At 54.3% G+C, this 26,598-nt stretch overlaps 10 protein-coding genes across 10 annotated transcripts; 4 read left to right on the plus strand and 6 right to left on the minus strand.

The window, feature by feature from the left end:
• Positions 1–3,201: 3,201 nt before the first annotated feature.
• J7T54_001520 (uncharacterized protein) lies at positions 3,202–4,317 on the plus strand (the record flags this gene model as incomplete). The annotated part of the gene is made up of 1 exon (XM_051510103.1): positions 3,202–4,317. One exon carries the CDS (start codon positions 3,202–3,204, stop codon positions 4,315–4,317), a length of 1,116 nt encoding a protein of 371 aa, XP_051358956.1.
• A 1,637-nt stretch (positions 4,318–5,954) lies between these two features.
• On the plus strand, positions 5,955–6,484 carry J7T54_001521 (uncharacterized protein; the record flags this gene model as incomplete). The annotated part of the gene is made up of 3 exons (XM_051510104.1): positions 5,955–6,082; positions 6,287–6,407; positions 6,476–6,484. 3 exons carry the CDS (start codon positions 5,955–5,957, stop codon positions 6,482–6,484), a joined length of 258 nt encoding a protein of 85 aa, XP_051358957.1.
• A 763-nt stretch (positions 6,485–7,247) lies between these two features.
• Positions 7,248–8,545, minus strand: J7T54_001522 (uncharacterized protein; the record flags this gene model as incomplete). The annotated part of the gene is made up of 7 exons (XM_051510105.1): positions 7,248–7,285; positions 7,348–7,583; positions 7,658–7,760; positions 7,824–8,046; positions 8,102–8,153; positions 8,201–8,322; positions 8,504–8,545. The coding sequence occupies 7 exons, from the start codon at positions 8,543–8,545 to the stop codon at positions 7,248–7,250; spliced, it is 816 nt and encodes a 271-aa protein (XP_051358958.1).
• A 2,307-nt stretch (positions 8,546–10,852) lies between these two features.
• J7T54_001523 (uncharacterized protein) lies at positions 10,853–12,430 on the minus strand (the record flags this gene model as incomplete). Its single annotated transcript, XM_051510106.1, has 1 exon — positions 10,853–12,430. One exon carries the CDS (start codon positions 12,428–12,430, stop codon positions 10,853–10,855), a length of 1,578 nt encoding a protein of 525 aa, XP_051358959.1.
• Positions 12,431–12,840: 410 nt separating this feature from the next.
• On the plus strand, positions 12,841–14,907 carry J7T54_001524 (uncharacterized protein; the record flags this gene model as incomplete). Its single annotated transcript, XM_051510107.1, has 7 exons — positions 12,841–13,179; positions 13,234–13,449; positions 13,527–13,834; positions 14,039–14,234; positions 14,290–14,447; positions 14,517–14,603; positions 14,682–14,907. 7 exons carry the CDS (start codon positions 12,841–12,843, stop codon positions 14,905–14,907), a joined length of 1,530 nt encoding a protein of 509 aa, XP_051358960.1.
• A 1,634-nt stretch (positions 14,908–16,541) lies between these two features.
• J7T54_001525 (Arsenical-resistance protein Acr3) lies at positions 16,542–17,862 on the minus strand (the record flags this gene model as incomplete). The annotated part of the gene is made up of 3 exons (XM_051510108.1): positions 16,542–17,288; positions 17,341–17,483; positions 17,541–17,862. The coding sequence occupies 3 exons, from the start codon at positions 17,860–17,862 to the stop codon at positions 16,542–16,544; spliced, it is 1,212 nt and encodes a 403-aa protein (XP_051358961.1).
• Positions 17,863–18,520: 658 nt separating this feature from the next.
• J7T54_001526 (uncharacterized protein) lies at positions 18,521–19,143 on the plus strand (the record flags this gene model as incomplete). The annotated part of the gene is made up of 3 exons (XM_051510109.1): positions 18,521–18,691; positions 18,767–18,881; positions 18,959–19,143. The coding sequence occupies 3 exons, from the start codon at positions 18,521–18,523 to the stop codon at positions 19,141–19,143; spliced, it is 471 nt and encodes a 156-aa protein (XP_051358962.1).
• A 310-nt stretch (positions 19,144–19,453) lies between these two features.
• On the minus strand, positions 19,454–21,046 carry J7T54_001527 (uncharacterized protein; the record flags this gene model as incomplete). The annotated part of the gene is made up of 4 exons (XM_051510110.1): positions 19,454–19,483; positions 19,547–20,614; positions 20,666–20,775; positions 20,839–21,046. The coding sequence occupies 4 exons, from the start codon at positions 21,044–21,046 to the stop codon at positions 19,454–19,456; spliced, it is 1,416 nt and encodes a 471-aa protein (XP_051358963.1).
• Positions 21,047–22,260: 1,214 nt separating this feature from the next.
• Positions 22,261–24,336, minus strand: J7T54_001528 (uncharacterized protein; the record flags this gene model as incomplete). The annotated part of the gene is made up of 1 exon (XM_051510111.1): positions 22,261–24,336. The coding sequence occupies one exon, from the start codon at positions 24,334–24,336 to the stop codon at positions 22,261–22,263; it is 2,076 nt and encodes a 691-aa protein (XP_051358964.1).
• A 532-nt stretch (positions 24,337–24,868) lies between these two features.
• Positions 24,869–26,290, minus strand: J7T54_001529 (uncharacterized protein; the record flags this gene model as incomplete). The annotated part of the gene is made up of 2 exons (XM_051510113.1): positions 24,869–25,059; positions 25,111–26,290. 2 exons carry the CDS (start codon positions 26,288–26,290, stop codon positions 24,869–24,871), a joined length of 1,371 nt encoding a protein of 456 aa, XP_051358965.1.
• Positions 26,291–26,598: the final 308 nt, after the last annotated feature.

Consider the following 26,598-nt stretch of genomic DNA (forward strand, 5'->3'; position numbering starts at 1 on the left):
AGATGGTCTGATCGAGCTGCAGCCCTGGGATCCTCGCAGCACGTATGAGTATGACAGCATCTTGATTGAATACACGCTTGAGAGTTAAGTCTAACTACAGGAAGACAGTCAGTGGCCAGTTTTTGTTTGTCAATGTCTTGATTGTTCCATGTCAGTCTGTTGGCGAAGTGGACCGCTAAGAATTGCGGAGTTTGGGAGTTCATTACTATGGTAGGAACAATTCAGCGGGGGGAACGTGCTCAGGGAGATGTAGTAGTCCCGATTAGCAAGGCGGGACAACGACCTGTGTCGCCTAGTCTGGTATTTTGGCGCACGGCGAATCTTGTCTGCCCAGTCGACAGGGTTGCTGCTTGCTTTGAGTGACGCTTCCCAGCATATGGTGACATACTTTCAACCGAAAGAATGAATTGGCATCAGGGCGCCCGCGGCGAGTAGGGATTTGTGGTAGCAGTCGGGATTCTTCTAGTTGGCAAAGTTGAAGTAGCGCAGTACGGTTAGGAAGACGGCAGCGTGAGAGAACATGGCGTCTTTTGTCATCTAAAATACAATCCTCGGGTGTGTAAGCTGAGAACTAGACGGGATAGCAGCTCGGTGGAGCATATCAAGGCCACCATGAGCACGGCACGGATTTGACATCGATCATCGCGCACGTCTTGACCATGAGGCCCGTGCTCACCGCCATGGCCATTGCGGCCGTCTACTTGACCACCCGGTTCGATCTGTTCATGGTCTGTATCCTGCTGGCCAGATTTCCCTTGCACTTTTACTCAACTATCAAGATTCTCTTACGCACCGTCCGCTTAGAGAGGATCAGCAGCGAGCGGGCGCATGGCGCCGAGCGCTGATCTCACAACGTCGAATGTTCACGGTGGCGCTTAGGCTGTCGACGGTCGTCGATGCGGACCTGATCCTGGCCATGCGGGTCGCGTAAGGCACGGGAGCTGCCGACCATGGGAGGCTAGTACGCCAGCCTACCGTACTACGGTACACGTACGGGGGATGCAGACAGCGCACCCGCGTGGCCATGCTCTGTCGGACGACAACAGCGTAGAAAATGGTTGTGGTTGGAGAGTGGGCTAATTAATCCAGTCTCAACGTCGCCTCTTGCAAGTTGCAACCAGAGCGAGTCTAATCAAAAGCACTGACTTCTCCTTTGGCGGGCAATAACACTCTCTTTCCGTGACCTGCTAGGGTGAACGCTAGGACTGGAGTCCTGGCAGTCCACCCCAGTCCAACCCAAAAGAAGGTCCAACCCAAAAGGAAAGCAAGACAGCCAAATTGCTCTGAGCGGCCCGACCGAGTTATCTCCACTATAAGCGACTCACCACCGTGGTGCTCTTGACTCGGGGGTCGGGGCTGAGGGTGCCGGTGGCCGTGCCGCTCAACTACAGCACTGTTATTTCGGGAAGTGCATTTCTGTGACAAAGGAATTCCCACTTTCCTGTGGGGAACTCCTTCTTTCTAGCGCATTTCTTGGAGCTGTCGGATCATGACGTACGTACGAAATAGACCGTTTGGGTCGCATTAATTACCGTTCTCTCACAAGAAGTAGAAAAAGGGACGTGCCGTGACTCTAAGTTAGGAGGCCATTGACAAGGATCCGCTAGAGGGGGGGGGGGGCGTCTCGCTAATGTGCTATTTATAGCTCCAGCGGATAGCGCGGCTATCTTGGATTTTTCGGGTGATACTACTACCACCTATCGTCTCTACTACAGCGTGGATAAGGGTAGACTCGGAATCCTAATGTTAAGGCTGTGTAAACCTAGGAGAGGTCTGAAACTTGCTTTATCTCTCTAGAAGAATTCCCTTCGTGTAGCGGTCTAATGCTAGTTAGAGAGGGGGGTTGGGGTTCCTAACTCACTTCTACTTCGAGTACCCACTTCCTGTGACTCAGGCTTAATAGGGGGGCGTGTGCTACTAAAACGAAGCGTGATAGCGTGGATCCTTATTTCGTGCGATTTTGACTTCTGATTCGTCCGGAACGCTTCCGCGGAGGGTGTGGCTGAGGCGACATAAGGAGCGACTAGCACTAACGCTTCCGCGGAGGGTGTGGTCGAATTGACATAAGGAGCGACTAGTCCTAACGCGGCCCTCCTACAACCCAATCCCTGTGACATTGTTAACAAAATACAGAGGGTGCGCTAGCAAGGGCCTCAGAACGAATCAAGATCGGAGATTTACTATTGACTGTTGCTAGCGCGGAGACTTACATCGTACCGTACTAGCGGCTCAGCTAGGCTAGGCCCCGTCGGTCTGCTAAACAGCTACGCGACCGGGGCTAAGTCTCTCGTACCAACATTGAGGGGACGGACTGTACATAGACATTGACGGCGCGTATTGACGGCGTGTACCACCCAATCGACCACATCACGCAGACTGGCAAGCAACATTCATCGCACGACCAACAGACCTACACCACCAGCGAGATGCAGCTGCTTGCAACTCTCCAGTGCGCGCAACATTCAGGCCGCAGCTGTTCGATCAGGAGGCGACCAACGACATGGATCTGGACCGTCCAGGCTGCGGATGTGTTCATGTTCGCCCGCTGCTCTGCTCTCGAGCCCTCCTCGTTCGTCTCTGTTGTTCACGCGAGGGAACTCCATCGACCATGTGTCAGGTAGGGTGGCGCTTGACCCTGTGACAGACAGGCGGATGCACCCGTGGTAGGTCAAACGCAAGGCCTCGAGGTGCCCAGAGGTCGCGCGCTGCGCATAGTCTGGCTGTCGATTGCCCATTCCCTCTTCTCAACATTGCGACCTCTATTTGATGGCTCTACGGCATGATCGGCCTGATCTATCCACGCATGCTGGCCTAGTTTCGTTCCCTCGCCCGCGTTGCTGGTGGACTTGGCTTGCTCGCTTGCCCTTCCCCCCGTTGGTTCCTCTTTTGCTTGGGACCTACACAGTTCGTCCTTTTCCCACAGCCTTTGGTTTTTACTTAAATACACAGACAGGCCCCAAGAGCTCTTTTTCTCTTTTTCTTCTTTTGACTGCCCAGGTCCATGGCTCGAACAGTCCTCCCAGCAACATCCCTACACACATGCACTTTGTCTTCACGACAGACCTCTAGAGTCATCCACCCATCCCAGTCTCCTGGGAGACGTGAGTCTTCCACAGTCATTTCTGCTCCACAATGTCTTCGTTGGGCGTACGTGACGCTCTGGCAGAGCAGCACTCTCAGAGAACTGCATACTTTCAAGCCATGTGCAGCACGCATGCGGCGTGCGACACCATCAGACGTCAAATTGACGATCTGGAAAACCAGAAGGTCAATATGGAGCAACGGTTCGAGAAGGCCTGGTCAGATGTGAAAAACGTCGGCGAAGCAGCCGGAGCGAAAGTGGAAGGCGTTTTTGACTCTGCCGAGCTTCACTTCGCAGAACTTCGAAAGATTCGCCAGCAACTAGCAGATGTGACGGCAAACGAGACGGCTTCTATGCAACAGCTGCATAGCATCATTCTCTCTTGCCAGCGTTCTATTAGCAGGTCCCTGCGCTCTATCCAATCCAACAGTGGGAACGGTGACAGCCTACCCACGACGTCTCAGCAAGACGCAGAGTATACGCGTCCGAGGGACAGCACAAGTCCCGCAGAGCACGGAGCCATCGACGCGATACGAACGGACGGCAACATCGACAACGTGACAGAAATCCTGCAAAGCCCCCCGGCGCGAGTCGTGCGTTTTTCCGAGATCTGCCCTCGCGGTCAAGCTACACATAGAATTGTCAGAGCGCGACGCGACAGACAGAATCTTTGGTTCTTTTCGTGCCGTGGGTCTAAGGCTGCATGCGTCAAGAAACGGGTTTTCTATCACAAGAGCGACGAAGGGCTCCTCAAGGCAGTATCATATCACGCTAGACTCAGTCATGGCATTGCAGAAACAGAATGGCCAGAAATCTGCCGACTGCTGGGCACCAAAGTCACAGGCTGCACAACAGACGACGCCAGACGGAACAATGAAGCCTTTAATGGTGTCGTGGCTAGGCTTGCCCACGAAGAGAATCCAAGAGGCCAAGCCGATCGAGAGTACAAGCCAAGCTGTGCGCAAAGCGAACCGGAACAACGGACTACGCGCGGTGGGCGGAGGACAGCAGTACGACCGCCCAGCGAGACAGCGGCTGAGCTTGAGCAGGAGGCCGAGACAGGCATTCGGGCGTCCCTCGAGCGCGGCATATCTCCCCCATGGGACGCAGAAGATGTGCTGCAGGAAGCTTCGGAGCATGCTCGAGCTGCTCTTACCGCGAATACCCAGACTCAGCACTCTCCTGCGAGGTTTGAGATCGTGTCCCAGGCTGCCCCGGTCGCCGAAATGTCGTAGAAAAAGTCACAGGAGTTCCTATGTCGTCGACTAAGAAACGTTGGAAAAGCTTCGGGTGCCTGTTCAGCCTGGGACACAAGCCGGGAGGAAAAAGGGAAGAAAAGGAAAACAAATGTCAGAAGTCCAGTGGCACTAGTGCAGCAAACGTAGGGTAGGTGGCTTTTTGTCGGTCTCTGTATATATAGTGGCCGGAGTATAATTCGTAGGGGTCCATAACTAGCAAATAACTAATGAGACTAATGTAGTAGAGTCATGACTATAATACTTCTGCTTTACTCAAAGCTCCTTTCAGATTGCTCTTTAAGGCTAGAACGACCAGTAAAAACTGTGTAACTTGTTCAGGTGCTAAAGAATTAGAGGTATTCCGTGTAGACATAGCGCAATTTAGCCTAACATGAAATATATATGTAAATAAAGTAAAGAAAAACTGGAAGGGGCTTGGCGTAAGGATTTTCTTCTTCCTTTCTATATGTATCTTTGTGACTTCTAGCCGCCCATTTTTTATTTATAGTATCCAGGGCATTGACATTCTAGGCACTATGCATCCTATCAGAGTCCATGTCTTCCCCACATCCTTTGTTAGAAGTCCCATACGGTGCCGAAAGCGAAGCCGTCAGTGCGCATGGGACCCCGAGTCGCGGTATATGTCACAGGCATCGAGAAGTCAGAGCCCCTCGAATCTGGATACCTTGACGATATAACCACGGAAGAGTGGTCCCGGTGGCTGAGCTGCTGCGTATGGTGGATACGGTGTGTTAACTTTAAAAGCTTAAATGCGCCCAACGTCGCGGCCCGTGATATGCAGGCGCCGTGCCACCGCATGGGAGGTCTCACAGGCTGCTTAGTGAAAAGATGCAAGACCGCTAGCAGCAACTTAGGAAACCGACTAGAGCCTGCAGGAACATGAACTTGGTACGTATCACGTCGGCATTGTTGTTATTATTGATTGTCGAATTCCAAACTTGACAGTGCTTATTACAAGCCTTCGATGACCCCTGAGAAAAGCAGGTCGGAAACGGGATGTGGTTAGCAACAACGTCACTGCCCAGAGCGGCGCGATTGGCGCTCGCTCTCTAACATCTGCCGCCCCGAGGAGGTTGATTTGTGGTTGTCGCGCTCGTAAAAGGGCTACAGCCGTTTGCATAGTCGGGCAATAACTTCATGCATGAATGCACATGTGGTAACGTCTAATAACTTTACGAGTTTCCTCTTGGCTCTCGCCTGCAGCTGCAACTGCAGGGTCATTACACGCTGTCCAATCCCAGACTCGAACGGCGGAACTAATTGCAGGGGAGAATCCGGAGAGGCGATTGATAGTAGAGCATGAATGAATCAGATTGCAAAGCTATCACCCATTTCGAGCTCGATCGTCGCCTACTACATACTCTGCTCCTAGTCTCATTGAGTCATTGTGAGTGGTACTATCAAGCCGGCAGCCACCTCATGTAAGCTGACCTTGCCACTGCCAGTCGCGAGGTACGTGAAGCTGACCGAGAGTAACTATCAAGTATAAAGAGGAGTTGATTCCCTCTGAAAACTGAACTATCTACGAGCATCCTATCCTCTAGCCATTTACTTGCACCTCAACAGCCTACTTCGCTTTTCCCGGATATCTCCTGCCCCCACCGCTTTTCAAGATGCTCTTCTCCCCGGCTTTCTTCGGGCTTTTCGCTGGCGCCTCTGCTATTGACATCTGGCACAACTGGAGCAGTGGCAACTGCCACGGCAGCAACAGCATCTATTGCGCGAACATTGGCCCGAATAGGTGCTGTGCAATTTGAGGACAGTCGGGAAGCCCCTTTGCCAGCGTCGATTTCAGAGAGATTCCGACCAATTGGAATATCCAAGCTAGGGGCCACCGGGGCAACCAGTGCGGTCAGCATCGCACAACCCAAGCCAGCAACGGGCGCTCGTCGGTTTGCCTCAATAGTGGACCATATGGAAGCGGTGGCTATGGCTTCGTTAACAGACGCCGTTCCGAGGGTACCGGAGAAGAATGCACTGATCTTGTGACGCCGGATATCGTGGCCTTCACCGACGGCGTTCAGTACGACCTCACGCAGCTGGACGATGCTGCTATGGATGAAATGGTGAGTCGTCCCCCTTTATTGTCCCGAAAATCTTCTAGGGAACTGATGCTAACGATATGGTTGGATAGTACGTATAGATGTTTCCACAGGGGGATCTTACATGTCTGCTCCATATTTCCTCCTCCTTTTCTTTTTGGAACCTCTCACGTCTCCCCCACTCGCTACTAGAGGGGAATTTGCATCTACTGGAATTTCTAATTTGCTTATTATCGAAATCGCAGCCTCTGGTGGTCACTCTTCGGATGTCCCCGCACAGTCCGAAGTTCAACATAATGGAGGACGCAGTCTCCGTGGAAGCTTAGGTACTTTGGTGGCATATTGCAGTCACAGCTCATGTTGTCTTCGTCTCAAGGCCGATGAAATTTGCCTATGCTGTTTATCGCCGGTCAAGCGCTTTTTGATATCGAGGGCTCTACTACCAAGAAGTGTCCTTCAGCCGCTCGCTTCGTTAGTCTGGTATCTCAATCAAGTTTGGTATTCCGTCCGAACCCTGATGTGAGGAGTGCCGTGCATGATTATTCCAAATTACGATGTGGGTAGCTCCGAGTCTGGGAAGAGTATCGTTTGTGGCTTCAATAAGTACTGTCCGTTAGGGGTAAAGGGTATCGAATTATGACTATGCTCTAGAAATAGAGGTTATAGGGTCTGGAATGTAATACTAAGGCGTAGAGGACAAGAACTAGACGGGATCCCGTATTCTCCACTAGGTATAGTCGTATGTAATAGCTTCTTGTTACTTTATATATACCCTTGTAACTTCTAGCCGCCGATCTTATTGTGTCTAACGCATTGATGTTCCAGGCGCTATGCATCCTAGCAAAGTCTTCCCCACATCCTTGGTTAAAAGTCCCATAGGGTACCGAAAGCATGGATACCGGCTACGCCACCGGAATCAGTTCTCGTGGTTCACAATCGATTGCCGCGATGAGACTGGACATACCTTCGTAGCAACCTTGCATCAACTCGTCGTTGCCCCGCTTGTTGGACGTTATGAACACAACTTCGGCTTCAAAACTTTGCCACGTATCTTTCAAGAGCTGCAAGGTGTCTGGTCTGCCACCTCGTTGCTTGGTGTCCCAGAGGATCATTCTTGATGCCGGGATGTTCCGATGTATCAGGTCTTTGATGATCGGCCCAAACGTCTTCTCTTGATCGGACCCGATCCAAATGAGAAACCTACGGACACATGGTCAGCCAGTCCCCAAGTACATGTCCGCAGAGAGTGTTCAAGATCCTGCGGTCCGACGTACCAATTATCACTCTGGATGCAAGTCGAAAGTGCCGCGCCGATTCCTGTTCCCGTGCAGACGCGAATCCCCCGCTTGAACATTGCGGATGCATGGCCAACCCCCGCTACGCTCAGTCAGTCAAGTAGTTCTCGTCAATAGGTCTGGTACTTGTCGAGGCAGGCCATACCAAACTTGAACTGTCGCGTCCACAAGGCCTTAGGCGGGTCTCGAACAAGACTCTGGGTGAAGTCGCCCTGCACACCACAAACCATGTAGTGATGTGCGGATTTCTTTCCCTCACTGATGATCCCAAAAGCATGATACTCCATAAGAGAGGTGCGACCGATTCTGCCGAGATGGCCTTGTTCAATCCCACCCTCGAAGCAGAGGATTGCCACTTTTGAGGATGGCTGCACAGGTCATGTTAGACAGTATGTTGCCCAGATAGAACGAGTATGTACGTACAATCTGCACTTCCACCGGTACTCTGCGGACAGTAGCCCAAGGAATGATGATGCTGTGAAACTCAGCATGTGACGGAACAGTAGAAGGGAGAGGACATACCACAAAGTGATGCACATGGTGAACCACAAGGCTTGTGAGCGAATCAATGTATCTGTGGTGACCTTCCACTCCCCGCGAGCGGTATCGTAACTGTTCTCTAGAGCGACAAAAATCCACGTGGCCTGTCAAAGTCAGTGCCTGCGGTCAGATACTGGACGGCCTGGTTGTAGATGCTCACTATGAGGCCCAGCCAGCCGATGAACCGATGGTGCTTCTCGAACACGTTATGATAATTACTTAGGACATTGTCAACTCCTTTACTCGGATTGAGGGGGGTGGGGAGGGGAGAGCTTACTTTCGAACCCAAGGAAAGGCGCTGAGCATCGATATAAACATGAGTGCCATGGTGATGATGCCGGAAATGATAACTGATTTGTGTTGCTGTTCGGCACCGCCGCGAGCGAGATCAATGACATGGTACATCAGCCAACTGCCAGGGGTTAGTATGTTTCTTGGGTCCGACAGGGCTTGGCTATGACATACGTTACGCCCGAGAGTGCGCATCCCGAATGGATGCCTCCAACATGCTGTAAGATAGAGGTCGCTGCTAATTTTATTCTCAATGGGGCCCACTGATTGATTCGACGACGTGGTTAGCTTCCTGCTTTCAAGCTCCAATAATTAAGGGGCAGGTGAGGGAAGACGTACACTGCGCAAGCCGTATATAGCCACTGCGTATAAAATCCGTAGGCAAAGTTCACTCCGCATAAGGACTGCAGTAAGGAGGTTTCCCATTATAAAGGCACCAGCCTGGTCTTGTGCATAGGGAAAGCGACCAAGCGCGGCCAGCAGCAGACCAGTGAAGTTCAACGAGGTCGTGAGTATGAAAAACAGTCTGTATGTGCTGAACCAGAGCCGGATGAGAGTTGAGCGACGAGGTCCTTTTGCTGGTGGCGATAGCTTTTTTGCTGTGATAACGGGCGCCAGTTGCTTGGAATCGTTTGAGTCCAGCTTCTCGACCTCCACCGGTAGCTCAGATACTTTTTGTTCAGCGTACAGCCCTTTCTCTGCAAGGTCCGAGGCGTTGGGATCGCTTGCTGCGTCACGAGACGGTAGTGGAGACATTCTGTGTATGTATGAGAGGGAGAGATCGATGTCTGGTCGTTTCGGCGTATGCCCTTGCAAAGGGTAGCTTAGCCCTTCTCAACACCGTGAGACATTCAGCTCTTTAAGTGCACTGCGCTGCATTCGGAAGCTCTGAATGGAGCAGAAGAGTGACCTCAACTTTTTCACTGGCCTACGTAATTGACGCATCGAGTGTCGTCTGCCCTACAAGATAGGACATAGAATCATCTATCATCGAGACGAGAGCGGCGCTTCCGCTGTAGTTCCGCTTCTACGGCCCGATTCCATCAACATGTACCGCATCAAGCGCAAGCTTATTAGGTTCCAAAGACCCAGGAAAGAGATCTGCCACAAACGCAGCACAGACATGGATGGCTTGGCAATTGAGGCTTTCTGTCGACCTGACTGGCCTCAACTTGCTTGGGGATAGTCCCGTTCACCTGCGAGGCGTCCACATCATGACAACATCCACGATCGAGAACATGTCGACTGGAAGTCTGACGGGAACCGCATGCAATCAATAAGACGAATACGGACCCCATCTTCCATTATGAGTAGCTAGCAGTCTGACTCCTGAGATAGTTTCCTATTCTGGACTTCGGAGCTACTCCAAGCTTCCCCCGGACCCCCGCATGGTGTCGGCCCGGTGCGTACCACGTAAACAGTATAGACCGGCACTAGTTTTCCTCCACTAATTACCTTATATTAATTCACTCCACGTTCTCCTTCCCTGGCCAGAGTCACCACCAACATTTGGTAACTTTCGGGATCGTCTTCCGAACTCCATGAGCGACGGATGCGGCTGGCTATAGTCAGCTGGGATGATCTGCCGGCACGCAATTTAGGCTGTGCCGTCCTTCATCCCTCCCGTCGATTACTGACTGCCATCCCCCGATCACGTATGTTGGCTTGGGCGGAGTCATGTACCCAATAATCACGATCAAAGTGAGGTTGCAGAAGGAAATTGGAAATCCCCGTTACACGTGCTGTCATGTCTCTCCGGGTCCCAGAGCTTAAGCCCTGGAGTCTGGAGTCGTGGAGTCTGGAGTCTGGAGCTCGCAAATGACACTGACCAGCATTCTTGCTCCCCACTGATGCATTCAACTTTTGATAAAACTTGTTCCTGCCGATCATGAGGCCTCATCGGAAGATCGACGCGTACAATGCTGCTCTGTCCGAAAAAAGGCCGAGCACCTACTAACGTACATGTACTGTGCTGCCACGAGACACGAGCCCACGATGCAAAATTACCTGCGCGTGGTGCATATTTCCACGTATAGTGACGTGATGCGGAGCTTCTAGTACCGAGTGAGAGTGACATGAGCCGGAGCCGGGGCAAACCCATGGGCTTAATTCTCATTGGATGAAGAATGTGACGGCCATGGATCGCACGATGATTTCATCCTTGAGAAGGTCCTTTTCATGAATGCAAACGCGGCAAGCTTATTTTCGGTGTCGGCATCTAGCCATAGTTTCATTGCGTCGCGTGTCCTGTCACCTTTCTTTTTTGCGGATACCCTCAAGGAATGCAGAATAGACCATTCGTGGAAACCCCGGGGAGTGACCGGAGTCCTCATCACTGCCCGGTCAGACAGATATGTCCGCCATCTTGGAGAGTATCTTTTCCACGAACCTCACACCCACCAGTATCCCATCGTCGTCGAGAAGTTCTCGCTCACTCCCAAATGCGGCATTGCCTGGGTCCAGGCACGTCAGACAGGCCACGACTAGATTGGTATATTTGTCGCCCACCCTGGGCGGTAAATCCTTGCGTGCCAGGCTCACAAAGTGCTCCTTGGTCTGGAGCCTCGATGCCGCGCCAATTGTGGCAAAGTCCGTGTCAGACAGCCTCAAGCCCAGGCCTAGTCCCGGAACGGGGGTCGCATCGTCGCTGTTCATGTTTTCTGGGTACCACACAAACGACGTCCAGAGTCCAATCTCCAGCAAGCAGACGCCGAGGCTGTAGATATCGTGCTGCATAATGTAGCGATGTTGCACGCAGGTAGCCTGTCGCTGTGGATGGCGGTAGAGATTGAGGTGCCAGCGCGGATCACCCTTTAGGTGTGTCTGAAAGCACGTGTCTCTGAATTGGCTGAAGCCCGTGAGAAAGGCGGAGCCAAGGGCCGATCCATCATCACCCTGAAATACCAGCACGCTCTCCGGTCGGATGTTCTTGTGAACAAAGTCACAGGCGTGGACGTAGCTTACAGACTGCACCAGCTGTCTGGCGACCCTGACCACAGCGCTCACGCTCACGGGCTTTCGCTCCAAGAGAAGCCCGCGTAGACTGGTCGGGTTCATGTCGGCGCGGGTCTGTGGTGCTGAGTATATCATGTCCATGGACTTGATCCGTTGCGACTCGTCGTACTGTTTCACGATGCCGAAGCACCGAAGCAGGCTAAAGGTCCGCGAATCGACGCATTTGAGCTTCCGTGCCAGATTTTCAGCGGATTGTTTGACATGGGAAATATCCTCCCCCAGAGAATGAACAGTCTCGGAAATGAGGAGCTTGTCCGAGCCACGGCGGAAGACGACCCGAGCTGAAGAGAAGGGTACAGGCGTTATTCTTGCGTCTTTCAACCCTGAAGAGTCGAGATTGATGCTCAGGTTGATTCGGTCTGTGGGCTCGACAGTGCCGCTCTGGGGCCTGATGGCGTGTCGCAAGGCCAGCATGCTGTGTAGCGGGCTTGAATCAAACGCCTTCTTGGCAGGATTGGCTCTCCTACTTTCCCACAGCTCGGCATCAATCACCCTATTCCCGATGAGGGTGATAATGAACCAAGTCGGATCGAACCGTGCCTGCCACGTCTCCATATCCGCCAGAAGCTCATCGAGTTTATCCTTGACGAGCGCATGCTTCAGCTTTCGCCGGTGTGTCGACGCGGGCAGATCAATCTGCGACGTGACTTGGACCAGCTTGCCGTGCAGCTTTAGCAGTAGGTTGATCTGGCTCTCGGCCAGCTTGTCGTCGAGGTGCTCGGACACCTTACTCAAGAAGGTGAGCTGCGTCTCCAACTTGGCCCATAGGCCTTCGATCACGACAATTTTGTCGTCGAGGGACTCGTCGGTGTCGCGGTACGCCCGGTATGTGTCTATCGTCTGGCGACCCAGTCTGATGCAGCCATCCACCGTTGCAATCACGGCCAAAACCAGCTCTGCGACCATTTTCTTCGCGTGTGTGATGCGAAGAGAAGAGGATGATACAAGGGGCCAGCTTGACGCGACCCAACTGGCCGCAGGCAGATCATGCCGCAGCTGGACATCGTAGCCGACAAGGCAGACTCGTTGGCGGCTTTGCGATGTCGGCGGCGTGCATGAGGATTCCTTCAGCTCACGCCGGCTGCGTGGGATTGTGATTGATGGCAAAAGGTCGGCGCTTGAATGCCCCAACATTCAGCTGGCGTCTACCAAGCCAACCACGCTCGTGTAAACGCGCGAGTCACTCGTGTCACTGTCGGGTCCTTACTCCTTCTGTAGTCAACTTGCACGTCGAATCCACATCACGTTGGACAGGTCTCTTTTGCTATACCCGATCCCGAACATAGGTCCTGTGGTCATTCAATTGAATAGAAACCATGCCGGCACGAACAGCTGCCTCCGACTTGGTGCTCGACGCGAAGCTGGACACCGAATTCTTCGACAGCTGCATCAGGCACACGCGCTTCGTCAAAGGCCCTTCGGCCCTCGAGCGTCGCACTCGAATTCGAGAAGTATGGGACATTGGCAGAATCATCGGCCGAGGGTCGTTTGGCTCCGTCCGCATCGAGTCCTGCCGAACGATGCTGTCTGGCCAGCAGAGCCAATCGCGGATTCGTCAACGAGCCGTCAAGAAGATAAGCAAGGACTCTCCTCACCAGGGGAGGTGGGATTATCTAAAGGAATTGGAGACTGTCATCAAGTTCTCGCATGAGCGTGTAGGCTGCCCAGTCGCCCGTGGGTATACAATGTCTGACGGTGGCTGTGTTCAGTATGCTCCTTACTTTGTGCGCACCGACGGCTGGTTTGAGACTGCCGAGCACGTCTTCATCACCCTCGAGTATCTCCCGCACGGCGATTTGCAGCACTTTATGAACGATTCTCCGCCCTTTGATGAAGAAGCAGTGCGACGGATCACCGGGCAGCTGCTGGAAGGCATCGCATTCATGCACGATTCGGGCTTTGCCCACCGAGATCTGAAACCCGGGGTGAGTTCCGCAAGGAGGCACTAGACTAGCCCCGCGATTGCAGCCATCGAATGCTAAAGGGACAAATCCTTGAACAGAATATCTTGGTCGAAGCCGCGTCTCCGGACTGGCTGGTCAAGATCGCCGACTTTGGCATCAGCAAGCGGGCGCAAGAGGGCGGGACAGACCTGCGGACCATGCAAATCGGCACCTTTGGCTACATGGCTCCAGAAGTCATGGGATTCTTCTCGGGGAACGATCCCTCCGTCGCGTATTCCGTGACAGTCGACATTTGGGCGATAGGCATCATTGCGTTTGAGTTACTCTTCAAGAGACATCCTTTCGCCAATGTCAAACACATTCTTGATTATGTCACGGGTACCGAGGAACTGCGTTTTCCGGGACGGTCTGAGCTGGGAACCACTGAAGTATGCCTAGATTTCCTTCGCAGTCTGCTCACACCGAGCCCAATTACGCGACCGACGGCTGGAGTGGCGAATAACCATTCTTGGTTTGCACGGGAACCATCCCCGATGGACGCAGAAGAATCGTGAGACCCCCGCAGCCCCATACGGGCCGTTGAGTAGTGAGCTGACGAAACATGATGCAGACTCTTCGTCGAGGCAAGTCTACCAAATGGCCCCATGGCAGCCTTCCCTGCTGCGACCCCAGCTTCAGTGGCATGGAGTGCATCGCAGCTCAACGGGGGCACGCAGACCACAGTGACCCTGCTGCCTACGTATCAGGGGCATCAGCTCGACGCAAGCATACTGATTCCAGCCTTCAGGCACCTGGATCTGGAGAGGGTGAGAAGACCCAGTCATTGCACAATGAGGACAAGAGCTCACGCCATTGCCTCAGACCAAATATTGTATCCTTCGATCCGATAACGAGTTCGATATCGAGACGAGTGCGGCCCATGGCGTCTGGACCTCGAGTCAGCGGGTGAACAAGATGCTTAACAAAGCCTATCTCAAGACGGGAGGGAAGGTCGTCCTGTTTTTCTCAGTCATCAAAAGGTGAGCGCTGCTCTAGACTCTTGCCACTTATCATCTCGGTGTCGTCTCTAATGTATATATTTTCGCCAGTCGCAAGTTTTGCGGCGTTGCGCAGATGACGAGTGAGATGGACTGGGACAACACAGACGAGCACTGGTTCGAAGACGCGTGGTCAGGGTAAGTACTAAGACGGACTCCTACTGTCCACTCCCAAGTACACATCATCGCTAACCACGGCCTTTCCACCGTACCTAGTCGATTCACGCTCGACTGGTTGACCCTGAATGAGGTGTCATTTGACCTGGTCAAGCACGTCCCGGTGAAGCCAAGCACGCCTGGGTTTCGCGCAATCTCTTGCTACGATGGAACGGAAATTGCAGCGTCATCTGCCTTCGAGCTCTTGAGGGCGTTCGCCCCCAGACCAAATGCGCCGCCAGCACGCCAGCACCCGATGGATGTTGATAGCGCGGAAACATTGTGAGCATGGCAGTCCCAGTAACTGGTTTACTTCCACTTGGTCCGCCTGAGTGTGTACAGTCCTCATTTACTTGAACTAAATGACCAGGAACTGATGAGCTGTTGAATCGAGCTGGGAAACAGAGAACCATCGCCTCCCAGCAGGGGGGCCCATCCGGGGGCAGGTTTTTCAAAGCAATCGTGATTCCCCACCACTGACGGCGGCGATGTCCGGCAAAAACAAAAGGAGCAAAAACATACAACAGCCGGTATTCGCTGGTCGTCACCGACCCAACTACTAATCAGCCCCTCAGCGGCTTGACTATGGGAGAGCGGACGGGATCCCGTATTTTCCACTGGGTATGGTCGTATGTACCGATTTGTGACGATAGAAAGTTACATAATGGAATTTCCACGAAGCTTAGAACGAAAGAAGCAAAACAACAGCCGGTATTCGCTGGTCATCACTGACCCAACTACTCATCAGCCCCTCAGCCTTACCTGCGATGATGGCCGGGGTGCTAGAATTGACGCTGTTCGAGCACACGGCTCAGGGCTACACAGCCGCCGTGGCAGACCGCACGACGCAATCAACCATCTCTGATTTGGAACACCCTGGGTCCTAGCCAAAACTCAAGTGGTCCAGCATTACATACAACATCACAACGTCTCTTCTCGCAATGTTGGGAGCAAAACTTTGGCCTAGAGGTTTCAAGAACCGTCAACAGCCTCATGACCAATTCCCGACACAATGGATACCTCTGGTGATTTTTCACTTGTCTCATCGCTTCGTTTCATTTTTCACTCCTAGTGCTGTACTTTCTGCAACCTACTCCAGACAGGATCAAAGGCGACTCATCTTGTGAAGGAGCTCGCGCGAAGTCTCCAGGAAATACGGATCGCCAGCAGGCTCCTGAAGAGGACGGCTGTGGAAACGATCTCGTCCAGCTTTCCATGGAAGATAATGACATGGAGGCGCAGCTACGAAGGAAGGCCTTTTGTTGCCTTTGCTTCAAGATGAAAATGGATGCTAGGGAGCTGACTTCGACACTCATCGCATGTATCGCACTCAGTGACGAAGTCAAGACTGATGAGTATCATGGTCCCACCCTTCCGCCGAGGAGCTCTATCGGCATCACAGAGCTCTTCAGCTGCGCAGTGACCAGGCATGCGGCGAAAGGCTCCACCGCTTACGGTCGCAAAACATGATCTTCATAAAGATCATGGTGAGGCAGGAGTTGTTTAAAAAAGGATCGATGGAGCACGAGTGGTTGAGACGGAAAATTGACAAAAAGGTCATGGAAGATACTCTAAAGTCGATTCAACGCCCTGACAAGGTCTACGTGCCAAGTCACCGGATCACGCGAGACCAAGCCTCGAACATGAGAGCCAGAATAAGATAGAGCAAAATGATCCATTACCGAATGTGGTGAGTCACCATGGGGTTGCGCAACTGTCTTAGAAACCTTGCCATTCCTAGGCCAGCTTACGGTAGGTAATTGTGCGATGTGTGGTGTGTTGTGTCTAAAAGCCAGCTTAAAAAGGTACATACTCGAGCTTGTGAGAGACCTTTGAGATCCCCCTGCCTCGCGTTAATAACTTATCCAGCATGAACAGGGCTCTGAATCCAACGCACAGCCCTCTGTCCACATCACCGGCTTATACTTTTTTAGACTCCCATCGCCTGGCCACCATCCGCACCAGATACACCAGCCCGATCAAGACGGGCACCTCAATCAAGGTTCCCACCGTTGCGGCCAGTGCTTGCTGACTGTCGGGCCCGTACGCGGCGACGGCGACGGCGATGGCTAGCTCAAAGTTGTTGCTGGCCGCCGTGAAGCTCTGCGTCGCGGACAGCGGGTAGCTGAAGCCGGCACGGCGCGCTATCCACAGGGTGACGAAGAAGACGGTGATAAAGTAGACGATGAGCGGGGCGGCCACGCGGACGACGGACACAATCTGCTGGACGACCTGGCGACCTTGCGATGCAAAGAGGACGAGAACAGTGTAGAGCAGGCCAATGAGCGCCCATGGGGAGAGAAAGCGTAGGAAGACGCCATCGTACCATTCCGCGCCGGCCAGCTTGCGCAGGACGAAGCGGGTGATCACGGCGGCGCCCAGAGGGATGCCGAGGAAGACGGCGACACTCGTAGCAACGACCGAGTACGAGATGACTTTGGCCGCCGCGTCGCCGCCCATGACGCTTATGAAAAGGATAGCCATGGGCGCATAGAGCACCATCTGCAGAATCGAGTTGACGGCCACAAGGATAGCGCAGTACTCTGCGTCCCCGCCCGCAAGTCCGTTCCATATGAGGACCATGGCTATGCACCTGGCGAGGCCGACGAGGATGAGACCCTCGCGCAAGCCCGGTTCGTCCGGGAGGAAGGCCCACGCGAGTCCAAGCTGCGCTTGTCAATCGAGTGGTCACTGCACGGGGTGAGGTTGTACGACGTACCATGAGCAAGGGGGCCACGATCCAGTTGATGAAGATGCTAAAGGCAATCTGCTTCCAGATGGCGCGGTGCGAGAAGACCTCGGGTAGCGCCTCATAGCGGACCTTGCACAGGATCGGATACATCATGACCAGCAGGCCAATGGCTAGTACTGTCAGTCAGGCGGCTGTGGCAAAGGAAGATGGGCCCAGGATGCACTCACCAATGGGTATGGACACGTCGACAAACTTGCCCTGCTGGAGGGCCGGGCCAATGTTGGGGACAAAGTTGCCCAGGATGATGCCAATGGCCATGGCGAGGAAGATCCAGAGGGCCAGAAGCCTGTCGAGCCAGCCCAGGGCCTTGAAAGCAGAGGTCTGGGTGGCGGACCCGGGGTCAGCCTGCTTCTCATGGGGCCCAGCGTCAGGCTGAAGCGGCGCGAGGCCCTTCTCAGCATCGGCCTCTTGGGGCACTGTTTCGTTGGCCACGATGCCTGTGGGCGTGTCTGGCGACGCAGATGCGTCGGTCGATGCGAGGGCAGGCATGTTGGTACGGCTCGTCGAGGCAGAACGAGGTCTGTTGGGGCTTGTGGACATTGCTGTTACTTGGCTGTAAATATGCTGTTGATGAGTGTATCGAGCGTGTCACAAGTTTCAGGGTCCAAACACCGAAGGCTGGCCCGGCCGTATAAATACTCAAACTTGGTCGGTCTTGTTCCAAATTTGGAGACTCGCACGTGGGCCCGACGCCCACGTCATCTGCGGTCGAACCTGCGAGAGCCATGTATAATTGATAATCAGTGGGATTGAGTGATGACAGAACAGTCCGTCTAGGTCCTGGACTGAAATTCAACTCTAGATCAATGGACCCAGGGGCCAGGGGGGCAGCGGCCAAGAAACTCTGGATGGCGTTTCGGCTCGTTCCGGTTCCTCATTCATTGTCTGCGCAGGTGACCAATCAGAGGCAGGGCGTGACAGATGTCCCTCTTGGTCTCGGCTCTTTTTTCCCTCTTGTCTTCTGTTGCTGGTGCATTTGTATGTACATAGTGTAGCCATTCCCAGCATGCCTCGTATCTTGTCCCGGACGTTTTCACTTCCTGGTACCCTCAGACTTGTTCACGTGCTTGCGTCCTTGCCGTCCGCAACCAGTCACCACCCCAAACAGAGACCAAGACAGATCATTCGCACCCTTCTGCTGCCCGCCATGGAAGCAACCGCCAAGCCGTGGCACGCCGCCTATCCAGCGCCTCGAGCGGTCGACCTGCGCAAACTGACACCCGCCCAGGTGCTGGACTTGCTGCGGAGCGCGGACGCTGGCAGCAGTGGGCAGGCACCAACCCTGGTACTCGTCGACCTGCGCCGCAATGACCACGAGGTACATCCCCTTCACACTCCCGTGCCTTTGTCCACTGCTCGAGATCTTGCCGCTGACCAGGAGGCATCGACATAGGGTGGCACGATTCGCGGATCCATCAACCTCCCAGCCCAGAGCCTCTATCCAACCATCCCGACGCTGTACAGCATTTTCCGCGCCGCCGGCATCCGGACGGTCATCTGGTACTGCGGTGAGTTGCCTGCCGTCTTCCCAGACCTTTTCACGCCCAGGGGACGTTCCTTCCTGCTAACGCTGCCCCTCGTCCAGGGTCCTCCCAAGGCCGTGGCAGCCGAGCCGCCGGATGGTTCGCTGACTACATTGCGGAACGCCAGGGCGCAGGAATGGAGAGTGCCATCTTGGCTGGGGGCATCAAAGCGTGGGTCGCCGCCGGCGGCGAGCATCTCGACTACATGCACGAGTACGATGCGACCAAATGGGACCAGCAGGTGTGATGAGGACATGAGGAGCGACGGCCTTTTTTGGAATGACTACTGGCCACAATCACCCCATCTCTTTCTGTTCATTACATGTACATTTACAAACACCTGCTCTGGACCGCGCTCAACTTCCAAGGGTTCCATGATTCGTACAAAATCGCTGCGCCCTGAGGCTCCGCTCTGCTCCGGATCAAGGAGGAGAAGCCGAAGTCCGGACCCGAATCCGGATCGGAGTGGAGTGGAGTGGAGCCTGCATCGGGCTTTGGTTTGATGTCACTGGCCGGCACGGGCTAAAGTCCCGGAGCCCTTCCAGCCTCATCAGTCATCACGCTGCATACAGGGGCGGCAGCAGGTCCTACACGTAGGGGTCAGCGTTTCAACTAGGCTGGCAAAGAGGGCATGTTCCGAGTCTACGCACATTCTCATGCTGTACGTCTGCGTCCACGGCGGTGCAGCACACGTTGTCCTCGGGCGACGACAAGAACAGTGGCGGCGTGAGTCCCCGACTGTCCGCTGCTCTGCGCACTGACACGGGGGCCTTCTGCGCGGAGCTCGGGTAGGCGACCTGCAGTGGAAACATGACATACGACGGCTTGGCGTGGACACCGCTGATGGATACCTTGGCGATGATGGCGTACGACGAGGCCGCATAGTCGCTGCAGAAGCTCGGTGGCAGCTTCAGTGGTGGCTTGATGGGAATATTGACAGCTACACACCATGGCGGACCCTCCTCTTCGGCGGTCGTGGCAGGAGCGGCGGTCACCGTGCTCCCTCTACGTACGTCTCTTGTGCTCCACTGCAATGACGAGAAGCTCTGCACGTCGAGCTGGATCACATTCGTGTGGAGCTGGATCCGGCCGGACGCCTGCACGGACTCCCTTCCCGGGTTAACCGTCAGTTTCGTACCGCTGTAATACGTCCTGGTCTGAAGCACCGGGTCGACCTTGATGGACCCTGCGCGCAGGCGATGAAGATGGGACGGGTGGCCATTGAATGTGATCCACATGGTGAAGTGCGTCGTCGAGAGCTGCTCAGAGTTATCGTAGATAAGGGGCGGTGGCTCTCGCACCTTGAACGTGATACGCCCTAGATTCTGTCCAAGGAGCCACCTCCAGGCGGTCTGGCTAGCAGAGAGGACGTACTCATCCGGGAAACAACTCGTTTCGATAGGTGGCTGGGCCTCGATATAGGGGAGGCAGGTCACTGGGTAGACAATCTCGGCAGATTTTGTGGCATCCGGCGAGTCATCTCCGGAAGGAAAGCAGTACGCCACAGAGGCCCGCAACGAGTACGATATGAAGACGTTGGGTGGTACGGTCGGGCTCCAGGTTCGAAAAGCCGAGCGCTGGATGTGGAAGGATGGCGGCAGCGGCTTACATTCGTCTTGCGCCCGGTCGCTGGTCCGGTCGAGTCCAGCGGGGACCACAAGCACAAAAGAGGCCGTGTAGACTCGTTGACCATCTTCCACGGCGTAGCCGTCGTCAAGCTGCAGGCGATGCCGAAGATGAAGGAACTAGGGAGACCCGGGTCAGCGTACAAAAAGGACGTAGGAGTGTAGACTAGACTCAACTCTTTCTGCGCCGAACTGGTCGCGATACACGCTATCGCGCGATGATATGGCGCGCCGGATCAAGACGGACTCGTGGCCTTTGTGCAAAAACGGTCAGTCGCCGACCCGGAATGGCACGAGAGCGCACACTGATCAAGTACCTTGGAGGGACACCTCGACCCAGCGGCCGCCCATGGCAAGCTCTGTCGTGATACGGTAAGTGCCATGGAGGGCGTCGCCCGGACGTAAGCGACATTCACTCGTCGCGTCTAAGTTGGACAGGATGCCGCTCTCTACAGTGAAGGTGAGACTTGAGTGGATGGGACCATGGGACGAGGACGTCGTCCAGAACCGAGTGTCTCTCGCCATGACTATATGCTGCGGGGGGGGTGGGAGGAGAGAAAATGATCACAAGTGCTTCCGGAACCGTTGGCAGTTCGTTTACAGCAGGCTACGATGATTTATACAACATGGCGTTACACGCATCGTCTCGAACCGCGCTCTGCGTGCCTTTTCCAAAAGGCAAGGGGCCATCCATACTCCTGTGTGTGTCAGCTCGTCCATCCCTCTCCCCGTGGATAGCAGTTGGCAGGGGTGAAGCATGTGTCACGCCCGAAAGCTCATTGGTTAGCGAACATGCCGCCGCCACGAGGCCGGACCCTTACACGCACCTCTAGTCTAGATCAAACTCGGCGGTGACAATACTATCGGGCATTCATGGCCCATACGTGATAGACAATGCGGACCAATGATCTCGCCTAGGATTTGGGCGTGCATTAGCACCTCGGCCATACATGCAAGCAAGTCATGAGGAGGAGGTCATGGCCTCGATACGTACTGGGAAATGACGGACAAACCCAAGGAGATTGAGTGCTCCATTAGAAGCCCTCTGTCTCTGTAGTTCGATATGCCTTGAGAATCTCCCCTGTCACCCACTCTGCATGGCGCAGAAAGCCGACCAATGTTGAAAATCTCTGAGAGCATATATCAAAATCGAGTCTACCACTCGTGTTTTGTTGTTCAACCCACGTGCTTTACTCGAGAAAGTTGCTCGAGGACCGAGATCACTTGTACATAGACCCGCGAGCACCTTGCTTCATAGTCAACGTTCAAGCACACAGGCTACCCCCATTGCCGACTGCCCTCGTCGTCTTCATTCCAGCTTCTACATCCCTGGTCGCCTGCCACGAAAGCCAGAGCCAGAGGAGCGCTTCCTCGCCCCGACGGCTCGTCTCCCCCTGTATCATTCACGAAGTCTGGGCAGCTGTGTCCTGTACTGGCTGCTGCAGGGAGCTGCGCGCGACTGTGTCACACACTCGTCCGCTCACCTAGGCGAGAAGCCCTTGGTGGCTTAGCTATAGGAGAGTGGACGGGATCCCGTATTGTCCACCGGGTTTACTCAAGTATATAGCACGATTATACAATATTTACTCAACAGAATGACTGCTCTTCAAAAACAAATTATAGTATTGTATATACCATTTCATTGCGGGCATCTCAAAGACGTACTGTACGTGGTTCCGTGATCCAATGAAACACTATTATCACACAGCAAGCAATACAATGGCGCAAGGTACAGTTGATCACTTGATCCGAGTACGTCCCGCATGAATAATAGGCAACCAAACCCAGCAGCTGAAAATGGCGAGCCACAGACTTCCGTCCAGCTCCCTCCACCACCGCATCAGCGTCGGGTCCACGCCTGGGAGCCACCACCACGACGGATCTTCTCTGATAACATCCAGTAGATACTCCCGGGTATCGCGGTTCGCCCCAAGCCAGATGTTGCGTTCCCTGCGCAGAGCGAGCCATATTTGTACCTGGAACGCAAACACGAGGATCGACATGTGTGTCAGCACGGTCGAGAGCGCTGTCAGGTCCAGAGCCGGTGGCTGACAGCAATTAATGTCCCACGCGAGAACCATGGAGAACAGCCGCGCCATGCTCCGAAACACGGATGCGAGTAGAAACCAAAATACAGAAGCCCATGCTGCCTGCTGCTTATGGATAAAAGCCAGGAGGCGAGAACGCACGGCAGCCGCCGTAACAGGATTGGCACATGCCGTTGCTTGTGGGACGCTCGCAGCTGCTGCTACCGGAATGCTGTCTTGCTCGACATTGAGGATTGCTGGTAGTGAGTTGCTGCGACGGCGGCGCTGATGTTGTTGAGTCGGCGACGGCATGAAATTGCGAAACACTCGAATCCTTTCCTCGAGAGTTTGGGCGGGAGCAAGCTCAGCCTCCGAATCTACCTGCTCGAGGATCGGTGAGAGTCTACGCACTTCAGAGTCACTCAAAACGCTTTCCGTGTCCTCACTGCCCTCAAAAAATGGCAATTCATCTGGTAGGCCACCGTGTCTATCGCGGTGGTTCACAGGCGGTGGCCCTAATTTGTCAAAGCAAGGGCTGCTTTCGAGATCCAATGTCGTGGCCGGGGCCAAGTAGAGCTTAAGCCTGTCTTTCTGCGCTGGGCCTGCGACATGTCCACTGATGGAATATCCGTTGTCGCTGCTCCATCTTGATCTACCGAGTTCACCTCGCAGACCAGATCTCCGCCTCTGTTCTTCTTCTTTTTCCTCCGCCTCCGCCTCCGCCTCCTCTCGCGCACGACGGTGTGCATCTTCTATAGCTTGGTCGATTGCTTCTCTGCGAGCCTTGCTAGAGTCGTCTGGCAGAGGCAGGTTGGGCATGGGCAGGCCTGAGCCGAACAGCGCTGCCCAAACATCCTCCCGAGCCTCTTGACTCTGTATGTGTTGAAAGGGATACTCCGAACCAGGACTCGACTCTGGCGTCAAACTTGAAGTGGAAGTCCTGGCCGTTCGTAGAGGCTTCTCGACCCGGAAGGACCCGGCGGCCCTGGAGAAGCTATCAGACGAGCCTGGGCCATTCCCTGTCGAGCAACGCTTGCGACCTTGACGACTTCGCTCTATACTGGAGCGTCGTCTCCACGCCTTGACTGCGGCCTTCGCTTCTTCGTCAGTGTCGACGAACGAACTCTTCCGCCTCCTCCTGAGACGTGGCCTGGTCTCGTGCAAAGTCCGGTAAACGTCAGCTAGCTCAACATCCGACTCCTTGTCCTCATCTTCGTCGTGCACGCTGTCTTCGCTAGAATTGTCGTCCTGGAGTGCTTCGACCTCGCTACCATCAGCTACGTCGGCTCGGGCTCGGTTGTCCTCAATCGCTTGTCTCCGCTCAGTTTGTCCATTTTCCTGCTGGTTCATTTTTATTCTTGTTGACGCAATTGCGACGGCGTCTAGAACGAAGCCATAGTCACATAGGAGTCGAATATACGGTTCCTCTCCAGCCTTGACAATATCAGAAACCCGTTCTATAATCGTTGCTTTTGAGTCGTGAAGCTCCGCTCGGTCTTGTTCGCGCATCAGGCCCACGTCGATGAGATCGCAGAGCCGGAAAACAGTCTCTTGGAGCTCGGCAACCCTCTTGTTCTGCTGCGCTTGTATGTCGTCGTTATAAGCGAATTCGGCCCTGAGCGTGGGGAATCGCTTGGGAGTCCATGCATGCAGCCAGGCGACGGCATTCACATGGCGTTGATCAACGTCTGACAGCTTCTTCTCCTTTTCGCCATTGGACGCTGCTGGCTCAGATCGGAAGAACCAGTTGTCATTCTTGCGGACGCGCCGCGGGAGAGAGGTCTGCATTGCTCACGTTTATTGTCAAGTTGAAGTGAAGTTAATGCTGCAGCGACCATTCATTTCTTCTCGCCGTTGTGGTGAATGAGAGGTCGAAGAAGCAGGAGCAGGTTGAAAAGACAATCGCAGCTTCGCAAAGGCAAGGAGACAATTCTCTCTTCTTCGCGCCGTCCAAGAGACATTGAGCTATGACCCGACCATGACCCGAACCTGCGTCTGCTATGGCTGTCTGGGGTCGTGCTCGACTATTCCTTTGTTCGCGACGCTATTACAGTCGAGCGCCGTCCGTGCACCTCTCTAGAAAGGATCGCACTCTTTGTGGTGACCTATGCGTGGCCAATCTCCAACGGGGGCTATGGTCTTCTTTGTGGCTCATCACAGACCAGCTTTCGCGGCGAATGTCATCGCCAGTGTCCAGGGGAGGACACGAAGATCGAATCCGACCTAGGAGCTGCAATCGCAGAGCTCAAGTTGGAATTCACTTGATTTGTACAACACTGGACTGCCACAAGGTAATCATTGTGCGGTTGATGCCCCGCCATCAGCTGTACCAACCTCGCGCACCTGGGCCCCTCTGGTGCGTCTCTACCCGGTGCTCTATCATGGGCTCTTCAATTTCTAGGGTCTGCACGATCTCTTGCCATGTAGCCATGTCCATGGACAGGATCGCCTGATGTTTAGCCGCGTTGGAACGGCTCCGCGGCTCGGCCTCTTCGTCCTTCCACACAATCGCTTATGCTGCGTCAGTGAAGAGCAGTAGTACAAGGGTAGGGGACTTCTTACATAATGCTGGAATGCCATGCTTGTCGTATTCGATTTGTGCCCTCCCGTCCCGGATAAGAAAGCTGACATAGAACATGTTTTCCACAGTCTGCCCAAAGGACCGAGGGTTTGTCACGAACCTCATAAGGTCCACGCCACCTGTGTTTCGGAGTCCTTGCTCGTGCATGAGCCGCTCTGCTTCATCCTCGGAGATATCATCGGTGATGAGCTCTTGGAGGATCTCCTGCTTTGCCTGCTGGACCGTCTGCAGCCGCTGTAGGATCTTGCCACAGAGAGCTGTCAGGTCATTCTCCCTTGTTTCGAAATCGGACACATTCAGTACTTCGGGCCGTGTTTCTTCGAGGTTGCCTGGACGGAAGGGCGCAGATCGCTTCGTGATCTTGCGGACTTTCTTCTCCAAAGACAAAGGTCCGAGGAGGAATCCCGGTAACGCTGGTCTCCGAATGTGCGGTTGAACAGCGAACCGTCCAAGATGCGGCCAATTCATCATGTCGCCGTCCTCGTCCTCGTCCTCTTCCCCGCCCGTCGCGCGCTGACCTCGAGATTGTCTGCGATGCCTCTGCGTGGATGACAATTCGGCAGCGTCATCGTCAACAATGCCTCCGCCCTGTCGCATGTAGATGATGCATTTTGACACAAATTCGTCCACGTCGAGCCCCTGGGCGGAGCTGCCTTGTGCTAACCGCAGGGTCCTGCGGTATGATAGATCGGTTGTGCTGACCAGCAACCGCGAGTCGCTTGCTGCTTCGCCGGGTCTCCTGACTTTCTTCAGGTACTCGTCCGCACGAGCAATGGTGTCTCTGAGGCCAGTAGAATTGGTCTGAAGGTACTCTTCCGAATTCTCGGTTATGTCTTTGAGCAGGTTACGAAACCCTCGCTGGACCTCGCGGCGCTCTTCGAGGGGCTGGTCGGGGTCGTAGATGTCGCTTCCGCCGTCCGAGTCATTTCTCTCCTCGTCTTCACCGTCTTCCCCATCATCCTCAGCTCGGGGCTCGGTCGTCCGCTGACGCTGGTTGGAACCGCCCCCAGTCGTTGTGTCCGCTCTTTTTCGTTTCGATACCGAAGCGTCACGTGTATTGCGTCTTTCGCGTACGGCCAGCGTAGCCTGGGCGCTATCTGGAGCAGAGTCCTCTGGAGAGGATCTGTCGTATGAATTTGTACGACCGACGCAAGTAGGCATGATGTGCTCAAGGGCACTGGTGCCGTTACACGAATTGCCGCGATTTGGGCGCCCTCATGTAAAGTTTGAATCAATGCAGCAACAGTCTGGGTTGGTCGCAAGTAGACTGGGCGCGTTGTGTAGAGACCGTGAGCTCGCTGGCGACGCGTAAATTGAATGTGGGAAACGCGACTTGTCGGATCCACGGTGGGGTGCCGTTCACGTTGGTGAGGATGGTCGACGCCCTCTGGTTCATGCCTACCCTGGACATACAAAGTATTATTTTCCCATACATGATACACCTGCAGATATCGACTAGCAATATCATT

This window comes from Emericellopsis cladophorae, assembly GCF_022114955.1.
Source record: "Emericellopsis cladophorae strain MUM 19.33 chromosome Unknown NODE_82_length_77520_cov_115_195279, whole genome shotgun sequence".
In the NCBI taxonomy this organism is placed as follows: domain Eukaryota; kingdom Fungi; phylum Ascomycota; class Sordariomycetes; order Hypocreales; family Bionectriaceae; genus Emericellopsis; species Emericellopsis cladophorae.